Source organism: Tachypleus tridentatus, unplaced genomic scaffold (assembly GCF_004210375.1).
Source record: "Tachypleus tridentatus isolate NWPU-2018 unplaced genomic scaffold, ASM421037v1 Hic_cluster_2, whole genome shotgun sequence".
In the NCBI taxonomy this organism is placed as follows: Eukaryota; Metazoa; Arthropoda; class Merostomata; order Xiphosura; family Limulidae; genus Tachypleus; species Tachypleus tridentatus.
Genome location: NW_027467782.1, coordinates 57,073,069 through 57,086,795, shown reverse-complemented (window position 1 = coordinate 57,086,795; position 13,727 = coordinate 57,073,069). Strand labels below are relative to the sequence as shown.

General features: G+C 35.4%; 1 protein-coding gene across 1 annotated transcript in view; it reads right to left on the bottom strand.

Moving 5' to 3' along the window:
- Positions 1-474: 474 nt before the first annotated feature.
- Positions 475-13,727, bottom strand: part of LOC143242335 (neurotrimin-like) — a 471,256-nt gene continuing 458,003 nt past the window's right edge. The window contains exons 2-6 of the mRNA XM_076485695.1: positions 10,982-11,097; positions 9,746-9,953; positions 3,811-3,966; positions 598-726; positions 475-500 (exon numbers count right to left, since the gene is read on the bottom strand). Of these exons, the coding sequence (XP_076341810.1) occupies positions 475-500; positions 598-726; positions 3,811-3,966; positions 9,746-9,953; positions 10,982-11,097 (635 nt within the window). The remainder of the gene's footprint in view (positions 501-597; positions 727-3,810; positions 3,967-9,745; positions 9,954-10,981; positions 11,098-13,727) is intronic.

Sequence of the window (13,727 nt, the reverse complement as noted above, 5' to 3'; positions counted from 1 at the left end):
CGCAGATATCCTCGTGTAGCTTTGCGCGAAATTCAAAACAAACCAACCAAACCTAAAATTTAGATAAGCTCTTGACCAAAGACAGTTTCGGAACTTCAGTGACGTGGCTGCTTCTTTACTTTCGCTGTTTCCGTAAAATTATATTTATACATTTGTACGAGAGAAATTACAAAACAAAATATCAATAAAATATTACAAAAACAAAATAAATAAATAACACTCGTCATGGATGAATAATCATGATTTTCTTAGCAATGATTCTCTGTGATTACTCACAACACCAGTTCGCTAAGCCTTTTTAAAGCTTAGCACTTGATCGCCATGATTACTTACAATACCAGCGTCTGCTTAGCCTACTTAAACCCAAGCACTTGTTCTCTGTTATTACTGATAATAGCCAGTTCTGCTTCAAACCTTTACCCAAATAGCACTTCTTCTCTGTGATTACTTACGATACCAGTTCGCGAAGCCTTTTTAAATCTCAGCACTCTTAACTAAGTCTAAAAATATAAGAGTTACAAACCATATTCTGGATTAGACTGTAATTTAAGGATCTAATATTTCGATTACAAAGCAGACTTGTAAATGGTAACTCACATTTCACATTAAGTAAGATCCTTTTGCTGACAGATGGTTGTACCTGGTTTGAGGCTATACAAAGATATGCTCCCATGTGTGTTCTTTTGACGTGATAAATGTCCAAAATGTCTCCCACGACCTTGGTAACTGAAAGACACGACAAGTACGACCTCTTAGCTAGATCGAAATAATTATTCAACAGAACTATTACAGTCTTAAGTACATTTTAGTTAAATAAAAATGAATTTGTGGATATCATATCCTGTATAAGAGAATACCGAAACTCAACATAAATGAAGAAGATATACTCTTACTAAACGCAGCTTGCATACTGGTTTAATAAAGAATAAAAAACGCCATGTTTCTCAGACTAATACATAAATATTTTAGCATTGTTCTGTGAAAAATACATAAATACCATCTATTTTAATAAATTACATAGCACGTTAACACTCCAGGAACGTCTACTTGGTACCATTAACCAGAACGTATTAGGCTAAAGGAATGGTGTTTGTTAAACTTTATTTTTTTATTCGTTTTACATATTCAGTAGAATTATTTTAAAAAATGAATGGCCCGGCATGGCCAAGTGTGTTAAGGCGTTCGACTCCTAATCCGAAGGTCGCGGGTTCGAATCCTCGTCGTACCAAACATGCTCGCCCTTCCAGCCGTGGGGGCGTTATAATGTGACGGTTAATCCCACTATTCGTTGGTAAAGAGGCCCAAGAGTTGGCGGTGGGTGGTGATGACTAGCTGCCTTCCCTCTAGTCTTACACTGCTAAATGAGGTACGGCTAGCGCAGATAGCCCTCAGTAGCTTTGCGCGAAATTAAAAAACAACAAAAAAAACAAACAGAAAAATGAATATCCAAAAAAGCTTTAAATATTATATGTATAACATATAAACAGATGTTCCATGAGCTTAACTTTTACCTAAAAATAACAAATAAGTAACAGTCTCCTGACGAGAGAACCAATGAATGTATTTGTATGTAATAAACCTTTCTTCACTGGTTGATATTTAGGCTTACTATCTATTCAGGTATCATATACAACAACAACTATTTTTCTCTTGAGTGGTGTAAGATTTGAACGTTATTTGCTATAATAACATGAGAAAAACCTATCACAAAAGGTGAACTTATCTCGATAAACATGGTGAGTTTCGAACAACATAGAATCCAATGTACTGGTTATTCACATATCCTATGTAGTGTCATTTGTAGGCGACTTACCATGTTTACTTTTGGATAATACGTACTCTGTTGTCGAAACGTATTTAAAATATGTAGTTAAAAAATAAAATAAACGTGTAAATGTTAAATAAATTGGAGATTTAATAAACGTGTAAAGTGTTAAACAAAAAAATGTAAGTCGATTAAATAAACGTGTAAATGTTAAATAAAATTGTAAGGCGATTTAATAAACGTGTAAAGTGTTAAACAAAAAATGTAAGTCGATTAAATAAACGTGTAAATATTAAATACAATTGTAAGGCGATTTAATAAACGTGTAAAGTGTCAAATAAAATTGTAAGTTAATTAAATGAACGTGCAATGTCTTAAGTAAATATTCTACTCGCGAGGTGGATTTTTCTGGTAAAAAATAATGAATTTCTAAGTAGCATCAACTAAGTTTGTTAAATGACTTACAAACACAGTGATGAGTTAGATTATTTCAAGCAAAATTTGAACCTACATCCGAAAAATCCATGGATGATCAATAAAACAGTTATAAACATTTAAAGTGAAAGTTCCAGACCGATTATTCCGGCATAGTCAGATGGTTAGAGCGCTCGACTCGCAATTTGAGGGTTGCAGGTTCGAATCCCTGTTACACTAAACATGCTTGCCCCTTAAGCCGTGGGGGGCAGTTATTATGTGATGGTAATCCCATTATTCGTTAGTAAAAGACAAGAACAGCCCAAGAGTTGGTAGTGGTGACTAGCTGCTTTTCGTCTAGTCTTACACTTCCAAATTTAGGGAGGGCTAACGCACGTAGTCCTCGTATAAGTTTGCGCGAAATTGAAAACAAACAAACAGCTTATTGCAGGAATCAGTTTTGGCTGTTTGTTTGATGTTAAACGCAAAACTATAGAATGAGCTAAATGTGCTGTGCCCACCACTGGTACTAAAACCCACTTTTAGGAGTTGTAAGCCTTCAGATTTCCGAAAGTATCCAATCCACAAGTTATTGAGATAAAACTCGGGTGAAAAAAATAATGCAATTTATAACGAAACAATTATGTGTCTAGGGTAATAAGTATATACTTATTACAATATATGTTATTATAACACTTATACAGAATGTTGTTGTTAAGAAATACACGTTTATTAATTTGATGATGACTAGCAAGTATTAAGTAACATGTATTGGCCCTTACGTTAAACAAAAAAAAAATTCATGTCGAAAGTTCGCTTAATAACAGGAATAGGTGGTAAAGCAATTGACCATTTCCGTTGTACAGTAATAAACCTCGACCCCAAGTCCACATTTAGGAGGGCACATCCACAAAACAAAAGCATTTGTTCAAAGTTGTTCTGGGTCAGCATTCTGACGCGGGTCCAGTAAGAGCCTCCAAACAAAACTAACTTTTCATTGGGTTCTCTTTGTGTGACGTGAAGAAAGTTCGTGTTGCTGATGTGGTCAGCTACGATAATAAGACATTCAAATGGACAGATCAAGGCCAATCACATGATCTTGTAATTACGTAACGCCGACACATTTACCCGTGTTTCCGTTTTGTTTTTTTTCCAGCTTATAATAGCTGCTACGTCTTCGACCAATTGAATCTATTATGGAGTCATCCGAAGACAGCAATTATAGAGCATTAACTGTCGGACGAGATCTCTTACTGATGGCAGACCCATCACTTTCTTGTCGCTTCTATTGTTGACTTGAAAAAAAGCGCTTATAGTAGAAACACTAAAAAAGAAACACAGCCTGAAGAAAGGGAAGTGTAATTTACGTAATAGCCTCACTTTTATAAAGATTAAGTGAGGTCAAAGCAGTTTAGGGTTAGTTAGGAAGGATATATGAAGGTAGAACACAAAAGTGTTTGTTTTGTTTTATATCCTCGACTAAGATTTTGTATATAGGAAGATATGAGGGTAAGTCATCTGTTATTATCTCTTACTGTTACGAAAATCACGTCATTTTACTTTCTACAATTAAATTATTTTTGCCACCAAAATTTATTGAAATTTCGTAAATGAAAAGTTGAAAATCCCACCTTTTTTCTTTCCTATAATAATCTCCTGGTTATCCTCTCGTCTCCATGTTATGTTTGGGGCAGGTATCCCCGAGGCTCGGCACTGTAGAGTCACGTGACTTCCTTCCTTCACTTCCCTGTCAGAACTGGTAATGTCTTCGTCAATTTTGGGTGGCACTAAAAACAACATGATAAGGGATCTTCATCGAAACATTCTGATGAAGTTTTGTAAATATCTATACATATATACCTCAGATTTTTAATAAACAGATTTACCCTTGGATTTGTTTTTATTTTTTTTTATACGTAAAAACGGTTAAATAAAATCCGAAGCTTGATAAAATAAATATTCGTCCGCTAAAACAGCGACAAGTCTGTGGATTTTTACGACGCTAAAAGAGGGTTCGATTGTATTCGGTAAACATAGCAGAAAAACACACACATTCGATAAAATTAATAATTTATTTTTATATCAGTTAAGGATGTTAATTAAATTATTATTTTATTATTAATAATTAATTATGTTAATTAAGTTATTAATTTAATCAACTAATCAATTATGTTAATCAAATATTATTTTATTAATAATAATTAATTATGTTAATTAAGTTATTATTCTAATCTACTAATTAATTATGTTAATTTTACTATGAATTACTTAATTATGTTAATTAAATTAACATTGTTTTTGAATTTCGCGCAAAGTTACACGAGGGCTATATGTGCTAGCCGTCCCTAATTTAGCAGTGTAAGACTAGAGGGAAGGCAGCTAGTAATCACCACCCACCGCCAACTCTTAGGCTACTCTTTTACCAACGAATAGTGGGATTGACCGTCACATTATAACGCCCCCACGGCTGGGAGGGCGAGCATGTTTGGTGCTATTTTATTATTAATAATTAATTACTTCAATCAAATTATTATTACCATTTAAATGTGTTATTTATTTAATAGCATGGGTAGGTGATGAGGGTTCGACTCTCAATCTGAGGGTTGCGGGTTCGAATTCTCATCGCACTCAACACGCTCGTCCTTTCAGCTGTGGCAATGTTATTATGTGACGACCAATCCCACTATTCGTTGGTAAAAGAGTAGCCACCTACTTGGCGGTGAGTGGTGATGTCAAGTACCTCTCTCTAGTGTTATACTGCTGAACTTGGGATGGCTAGCGTGTAGTTGTGCGTAATTAAAAAAAAACAACTAAACCTTCTTGAAATTATTATTACTTTACTCAATTATTTTACCTGACAAATCGATTATAATATTTCTAATTTAGAGAGATTTTTTACACATACATTGCAATGTATACAACCATCCATGTCAAAATAATCCTGAACTTATGTTTGTCTTAAGATCTGTTGTAAAATATTTCCTAAATCGGTGAATGACTTATTGTACTAAATGACAACCTCTACACCCGACCCCTCGTGTAGAGATTAGCTGCTTCTCACCAGGGGGAAGACAGTTCCTAGACAAGTAGCCTTTTGACTGTAGACTGTTCTGTCAATTCCACATCCTAGCTAGACCATTCGGTATATATTTTTTAGCATGTTATTTCCTCTGAATGTTGGTGAAGACACACCATGGTTGTTGCTTTCATCTTACTAGGGTAGAGGACACGTAAAGGGTCATCTATTGGAGTCTACCCCTTTGTGGTCTGACACATACATCCATGGAGCTTGTTAGCATCTTTACTTAGCTTTACCCCTTTGTGGTCTGACACCACATACATCCATGGAGCTTGTTAGCATCTTTACTTAGCTTTACCCCTTGTGGTCTGACACCACATACATCCATGGAGCTTGTTAGCATCTTTACTTAGCTTTACCCCTTTGTGGTCTGACACATACATCCATGGAGCTTGTTAGCATCTTTACTTAGCTTTACCCCTTTGTGGTCTGACACCACATACATCCATGGAGCTTGTTAGCATCTTTACTTAGCTTTACCCCTTTGTGGTCTGACACCACATACATCCATGGAGCTTGTTAGCATCTTTACTTAGCTTTACTCCTCTGTGGTGTGACACATACATCCATGGAGTTTGTTAGCTTCTTCACTTAGTTTTACCCCTTTGTGGTCTGACACATACATCCATGGAGCTTGTTAGCCTCTTACATCATCTTACTAAATTCCATCTTGAGACCAACACTGACGCAGTATTGCCAGTGAGCCAGTTTTACATATCATGTACTGTCAATTTGAGGTTTACTGCTTTTAGCAATCCAAAAGAGAGTTTGCTTTATGGATCTGGTTCCATCCACGTGATTCTTGTACAATCCATCTCTATTCTTGTATTGCTTGATGGATTCATCTCCATTCTTATTCTGCTTATTGGATCTAATCACATTCTTGTGCTGATCGTTGGATCTATCTCCATTCTTGTACTGTTTGTTAGATTTATCTTAGTCCATTTTTGGACTGTTTGTTGAATCCATCTCCATTCTTGTAATGCTTGTTGGATCCATCTTCATCTTGCGCTGTTTATGGAAAGCTTAAATTTTTCACCAACTTTGTACAGAATGTTGTTGTTACAAAATACAACAAAAGAACAGGCAGCTCTCTCTCGCGATCTCTGAAGTAGGAACTAAGTGTGGCCATGATGGCAAGTGACTGTGATACACTGGCGATAAAAGGCTTAATTATTCTGCTTTACCTCCGTCCAACCTCCACATTTTCTCATTGAGTGACGCCAGATGTTTATTCTATAGTGTAGATCTGAAATAAAGTGGTATAGTATTATCTTAAATGTCGCTGTATATACTGTATAACACCTCTGCAGCCATAGCCGCCTCTTGACGCCCCTGTTTTGTTGGAGTCTGTGCTATCTTTGTGGAGCCGATATCCTAATCCAGTACTTACGATAAAATTTAAGAATTTCATAAGATATATGCGTGGTCGTTTCACAAATCTGTCTTTAAAATACCTATTAACTTGAGATTCGTATTGTAAAACTATGTACTTATCTAAAGACAGTTTTAAGTCACGTTTTCTTCCAATATTAAGGTCAGCAGAAACTAGTTTGGTAAACTATCACACTACTTGGAATTAAAGCACCCACAAATATTAAACTGATTTAAAACAACAAACGACAACAAAACTGGGTTATCTCGGTTGACCCTCTTTCATTTTCAGCTGAGAACTTATAAATCACATTATCCACTTGATACCACCCACCGCTAACTCTTATCAAAGTAACTTTACTGCCATCTGTACCACTCATTCACGGTCCCAAAGTACGGATCGCGATCTTGTTGCGAACCATGGATCTCTGGGTTATCAGCTGGACTCGACGCCCACTAGGCCACTATTAATTATGGGAGGCGTATTTAAGAAAGACGTGAACTTTCACGGAGTTGATGCTAACCCTAACCGACGATTTACCAACTAATACAACCTTTGAGAGAAAGCAGTAAGTTTACACTTTTAACAATTATTCTCAAAATATTACAAAACTTAACACAATCAAGATGGGTGTCAATATTAGGCTGCAAAAGTTAAACCTTTAGTATGCTCGTTTCTAAGTTAATAAATGTATCTGAGCACACAACAATTAACCCTAACTCTCAGTGTCTTATATTCCACTTCTACACACAGTCGCATAACCAATAGTATTTTGGTAAATTTCTCGTAGAAATGTTAATAATAATATTCAATAAACCTTTAAAGTTTGAGTTCGATTTAAATTAATTAGGAACGTCAATGCATTTAAATCAAGTTCACCCGAGGGAAAATTTTATCTTAAAATAATTTAAATGCAAATTGGTTAGCATTTAAGGCGAGAGCTATAACGTGGCTCTTCTAACACTGCTTTATAGATTACAATCAGCTAGATTTCTAGAAAGTACGTGCAATATGCTTATAGAATCTAATGAAACGTAAAGTACAAAACAACTACTATATACTAATAATAAAAGCTCGTTTATAATCGTATATAATTTTCCAGTAGAATGACACATTTACAGTATTATCTTGAGTTTATGTATGTTTCTGTTTTGTATTAATTCTAACCTGTTGATTTGAGAAAATTAAATAGTGAGTTACAATATTGTTTCTGAGGGTTATATTCAAGTGTAGTATCCGTGACAGTAACACTTGTTGTTGTAAGGGAGTTACAGAATCTTTGTCCAAAGTTCAGTTACAGTCTTTGATCCTTTGGTGCATCATATCGAAAGAGTAAACCCTGTTTGTTTGTTTTGAATTTCGCGAAAAGCTACTTGATGGCTATCTACGCTAGCCGTCCCTAACTCTTAATAGGTTAATAGGTTACTCTTTTATCAACGAATAGTGGAATTGACCGCCATATTATATCGCCCCCAAGGTTGAAATGGCGAGCATGTTTGGTCCGACCGCAATTCGAACCCGCGATCCTCGGATTACGAGTCGAACGCCTTAACACGCTTGGCCATGCCGGGCCAAACCCTGTTCATTTTAAGGGGCTTTATACTGAACTAAACGATCCAGTTAAGTCTTTGGTCCCTTAGTGCCTCCTATAAAAACAGTAAACCCTGTTCATTTTTAGGAGCTTTATACTGAACTAATCGGTCCTGTTAAGCCTTTGGTCCCTTAGTGCCTCCTATAAAAACAGTAAACCCTGTTCATTTTTAGGAGCTTTATACTGAACTAATCGGTCCTGTTAAGCCTTTGGTCCCTTAGTGCCTCCTATAAAAACAGTAAACCCTGTTCATTTTTAGGGGATTTATACTGAACTAATCGGTCCTGTTAAGTCTTTGGTCCCTTAGTGCCTCCTATAAAAACAGTAAACCCTGTTCATTTTTTAAGGAAGTATTACACAAAACGATGTTTTTTTTAAGAACTAGTTTACAAACCATGATCTCTTAGAAACTCCTGTAGAAAACAAAGTATTTCAGTCTAGAAGAGTTTTTGTTTGAATTTTCAAAGATATGAAAAACTTGGTTTCTAGAAAAGCTCGTGCACCACTTAAGTAAGACCTCGAGATTTGACAGACTTCATAAATCATCCTTACTGTCTCGCGAACCTTAGCCACAGGGTGGTGAGACTTCTCATTGTTACTGGAAGGTCACATATAATATCAGCCCTATACAATATTGGCTATGGTGCATAGTTAACGTATCATGTCTGGTCATCTTCCTGGACTTTATGTAGTATACTTATTATAAGTGAAAGTAAATAAACATTTAAAGAGTGATAACTATAATATATCTGCTTAAACCACTGTCGAAGATGCTTTATATCCATTACCAGGTCTTACCATCTTGGCTAGATAGGATAAGTCAGACACTGTAACGATGCTATTTACACCATCGGTTGCTTGGTTTGGTTTTCGAATTTCGTACAAAGCTACAGGAGAGCTATCTCCGCTAGCCGTCCCTAATTTAGCAGTCTAAGAGTAGAGGAAAGGCAGCTAGTCATCACCACCCAGCGCCAGCTCTTAGGCTACTCTTTTACCAATGAATAGTAGGATTACCCAACACACAAACGTCCCCACGGCTAAAAGGACGAGCATGTTTGATGTGATGAGGATTCGAACCCCCGACCCTCAGATTACAAGCCGAATGCCCTATCCACCTGGTCATGCCGAGCCTTCGATGAGATGAACGGTATCTTTAGTGTGAACAGTGTGCATTTAGGTAGGAGCTAGAGAGGGCTCAGTCCCAGGGCCCATGGTCTTAATGGGGACCCATTGAAAATTTTATTATATGTAAAATTGCATGGGATGTAGGACCCACAAAAATTATTAGCCCCTGGGTCCACACAACTTTAAATCCGCCACTGGGTTTGAGCTGGACTCAGCCGATTGATTATAACCTTTATAAGTTTTATTGAAGTAATTTGACATCAGAATTGGGTTCGTGATTTTATTCATGTCAACTTATTGTTTACTGGAACACCTAACTGCTCTGACCAATTAGTGTTCATGTGACCGGTATATTGGCCCTGGTCATCTTTATGGGCACTGTTCATTTACACTTACCTACAACAGTCACATAGCCGCTCTGGCTAATCATTGGGTTGGTGTTTATTTGACACATATATTCGCCCTGGTCGTCTTTCTGGACATTATCAATATGAAGTACCCACGTGCTGTGACCGTTATGAGTTATTCGGAAACGTGGGTTTCTTGTGATCACAGCATCATGAAGAGTCAGGAGCATGTGTCGGTTTATATGGATCCACGACACCTAGTGGTGAAAACAGCAACAACAGTAAAAAAAAAAAAGTAAATTAGATTTAGACACTGAACGTTAAGCGCTTAGATTATATGATGGTACACAAGTAACGACTGAGACGAGAGAAATTTGTTTACTAACTCAATGATATATGATAATAAAACTTCCGTTTCATTTTCGGTAACTGTTTCCTCCCCTTCCCTATATCAAGAACTAAAAAACATTAGCTTCACGTTAATATGACCTTTATGTTATGAGTGATGAATTAATCCCACACCAACCAACTTTTAGTGGCGTTGCACTCAAAACAATCGAATTAGCAACAAAACAAATCCTTTAAAGTAGTTGTTTCTTGTTTTTACCCAGTTAAAAAATGTATGTACCGTGGAAATTTATTTCATTCATATAATACACTCGTGTAAACATACGTAAAGTCTTCGTTATCGAGTGAATAACTCTTTCATTATTTTTAATTATTTTGAGCGAATTTCACTCATACAAGGTAATGAACATAAAAGAAGTCCAACATTAAGCTTCATTTACATAATTAAAGAAATAAAATCTTTCCTACCTGTATTACCGCTAATGGAGCTAACGACAACGGAAGCGAGTAAACTGACGGCTGGTCTGTTAACCCTAATATTTGTTAACCCTAATTAGAGACCAAATTAATTTATCACCTAAATATCTCCGATTACTGAGTTACGAACTATAAGGAAAACGATGAACATTTTGGATACATCTCATCCAATTTTCCAGTATCTGTTAAAAAAGTTGACATTTGTCACGTTTCTGAGATTTATCTAACTTAGTTGGATGTCCGTTTTTGTACAATACCAGTTACTACGCCGTTTTATGGTAGGCTTGATAACACTTACTGAATTTCTAAAGCGAATATTAACTTTCCCGTTAGAGACAACAAACGTTCCAAGGATTGGTTTCTTTCACTCCAAACTTAAACCAGAATGCGAGACATGTGAACTTATGTTACTCTCATACTTGTCTAAATTTGCGTAATCAGTTAATTAGATCTTGCAAACCTTGTATGGTTCCAGGTTTTCCACCACGCAAGCCAACGTCAAGGAACGACCTTCGGCCCTCGTCACGTTCCGAATAGGCTCAGCGAACCGCGGCGAGGCGCTCCTCACACCGTCAGCTACCAAACAGAAACAGAGATTTTATATAAATCCGTCTTCAAATTACAAAATAAGTTATTTGATCAAGACAACAACAACAAGAAAACAAAACAAGAAATACAGATACACAAAAAACGTGACATTCTATACACTGAATATATCCTAACTTACTGAGCATATTACAAAATACACCTTGGTTTTCATTCTATACTTGAAATTTCATGTAACTCAATATGAAAACATACACATATGATGTTGAGTTTACCCTACGGTTGAGGGTTATTCAACGATTTGTGTATATGGTTATATATGTATTTTATTGAGGTTCACTATGCTGGAAAACATATGTGCTATGCAGGTAAATACACGCTTCCGTTAACAGTTGTTGAGAACGGTCGTAAACTTTTATATCTTACGAAATTTCCAAAATTATATATACAGACTTTTCCGTAATCATTAAAGCAAGAAATAAAAAAAAACACTCCAGAATTACCTGAAACTTTTATTATTATTAAACAAATGAAACGACCTACAATCTACACTAAAAATAACACAATAACATTTGCAATAACCCAAACTATCTGTTGTAACGTTCTTCTTATAAACTCAAATTCATTTAACTTGGTTACGTTTACTATTTACCTTGCAATACGCTATATGCGCTGAGCGCATCACGGGGATTTAATATTAACTGTTAGCCTCAGAATCCCTCAATGTTGCTGCTCACTTCTTTAGTTCTTGTCACTAATGTACAGCCAGATAATGTTTACAAATATATCAGCTTTAATCAATTGTTTTCGAAAATAATTAGCAAAACTTTCTACCAATTCAAAATCTTTCCTCCCTAGAGCCCTCTGATGACAGGAAACACCAGTCATTTATTTTTACTCTTAAGAACGAACAGGTAATAAAATAGTTCAGAGTTCTAGAAATGAGAAATAAAGTTACTTGTGTTCAAACATTGGATGAATAAATATCTTGAACTTCAGAATGCTGTATATACCACAAGAAAGTGTTATCAATTCAATAACACATTAGTTATGTGTTAAACACAATGTTCATTACCAGTTAGTGTTAAACACAATGTTCATTACCAGTGAGTGTTAAACACAATGTTCATTACCAGTTAGAGAGAAACACAATGTTCATTACCAGTTAGTGAGAAACATAATGTTCATTACCAGTTAGTGTTAAACACAATGTTCATTACCAGTTAGTGAGAAACACAATGTTCATTACCAGTTAGTGTTAAACACAATGTTCATTACCAGTGAGTGTTAAACACAATGTTCATTACCAGTTATGTGTTAAACATAATGTTCATTACCAGTTAGTGTTAAACACAATGTTCATTACCAGTTAGTGAGAAACACAATGTTTATTACCAGTTATGTGTTAAACACATGTTCATTACCAGTTAGTGTTAAACACAATGTTCATTACCAGTTAGTGTTAAACACAATGTTCATTGCCAGTTAGTGTTAAACACAATGTTCATTACCAGTTAGTGTTAAACACAATGTTCATTACCAGTGAGTGTTAAACACAATGTTCATTACCAGTTATGTGTTAAACATAATGTTCATTACCAGTTAGTGTTAAACACAATGTTCATTACCAGTTAGTGAGAAACACAATGTTTATTACCAGTTATGTGTTAAACACATGTTCATTACCAGTTAGTGTTAAACACAATGTTCATTACCAGTTAGTGTTAAACACAATGTTCATTGCCAGTTAGTGTTAAACACAATGTTCATTGCCAGTTAGTGTTAAACACAATGTTCATTACCAGTTAGTGTTAAACACAATGTTCATTACCAGTGAGTGTTAAACACAATGTTCATTACCAGTTATGTGTTAAACATAATGTTCATTACCAGTTAGTGTTAAACACAATGTTCATTACCAGTTAGTGTTAAACACAATGTTCATTACCAGTTAGTGAGAAACATAATGTTCATTACCAGTTAGTGTTAAACACAATGTTCATTGCCAGTTATGTGTTAAACATAATGTTCATTACCAGTTATGTGTTAAACAAAATGTTCATTACCAGTTAGTGAGAAACATAATGTTCGCTACCGGTTAGTGAGAAACAGAATGTTCATTACCAGTTAGTGAGAAACACAATGTTCGCTAGCAGTTAGTGAGAAACACAATGTTCATTACCAGTTAGTGTTAAACATAATGTTCATTACCAGTTATAGGTTAAACATAATGTTCATTATCAGTTAGTGTTAAACATAATGTTCATTACCAGTTATGTGTTAAACATAATGTTCATTACCAGTTAGTGAGAAACACAATGTTCGCTAGCAGTTAGTGAGAAACACAATGTTCATTACCAGTTAGTGTTAAACATAATGTTCATTACCAGTTATAGGTTAAACATAATGTTCATTATCAGTTAGTGTTAAACATAATGTTCATTACCAGTTATGTGTTAAACATAATGTTCATTACCAGTTAGTGAGAAACACAATGTTCATTACCAGTTAGTGTTAAACACAATGTTCATTACCAGTTATGTGTTAAACACAATGTTCATTACCAGTTAGTGTTAAACATAATGTTCATTACCAGTTATGTGTTAAACACAATGTTCATTACCAGTTAGTGTTAAACACAATGTTCATTACCAATTAGT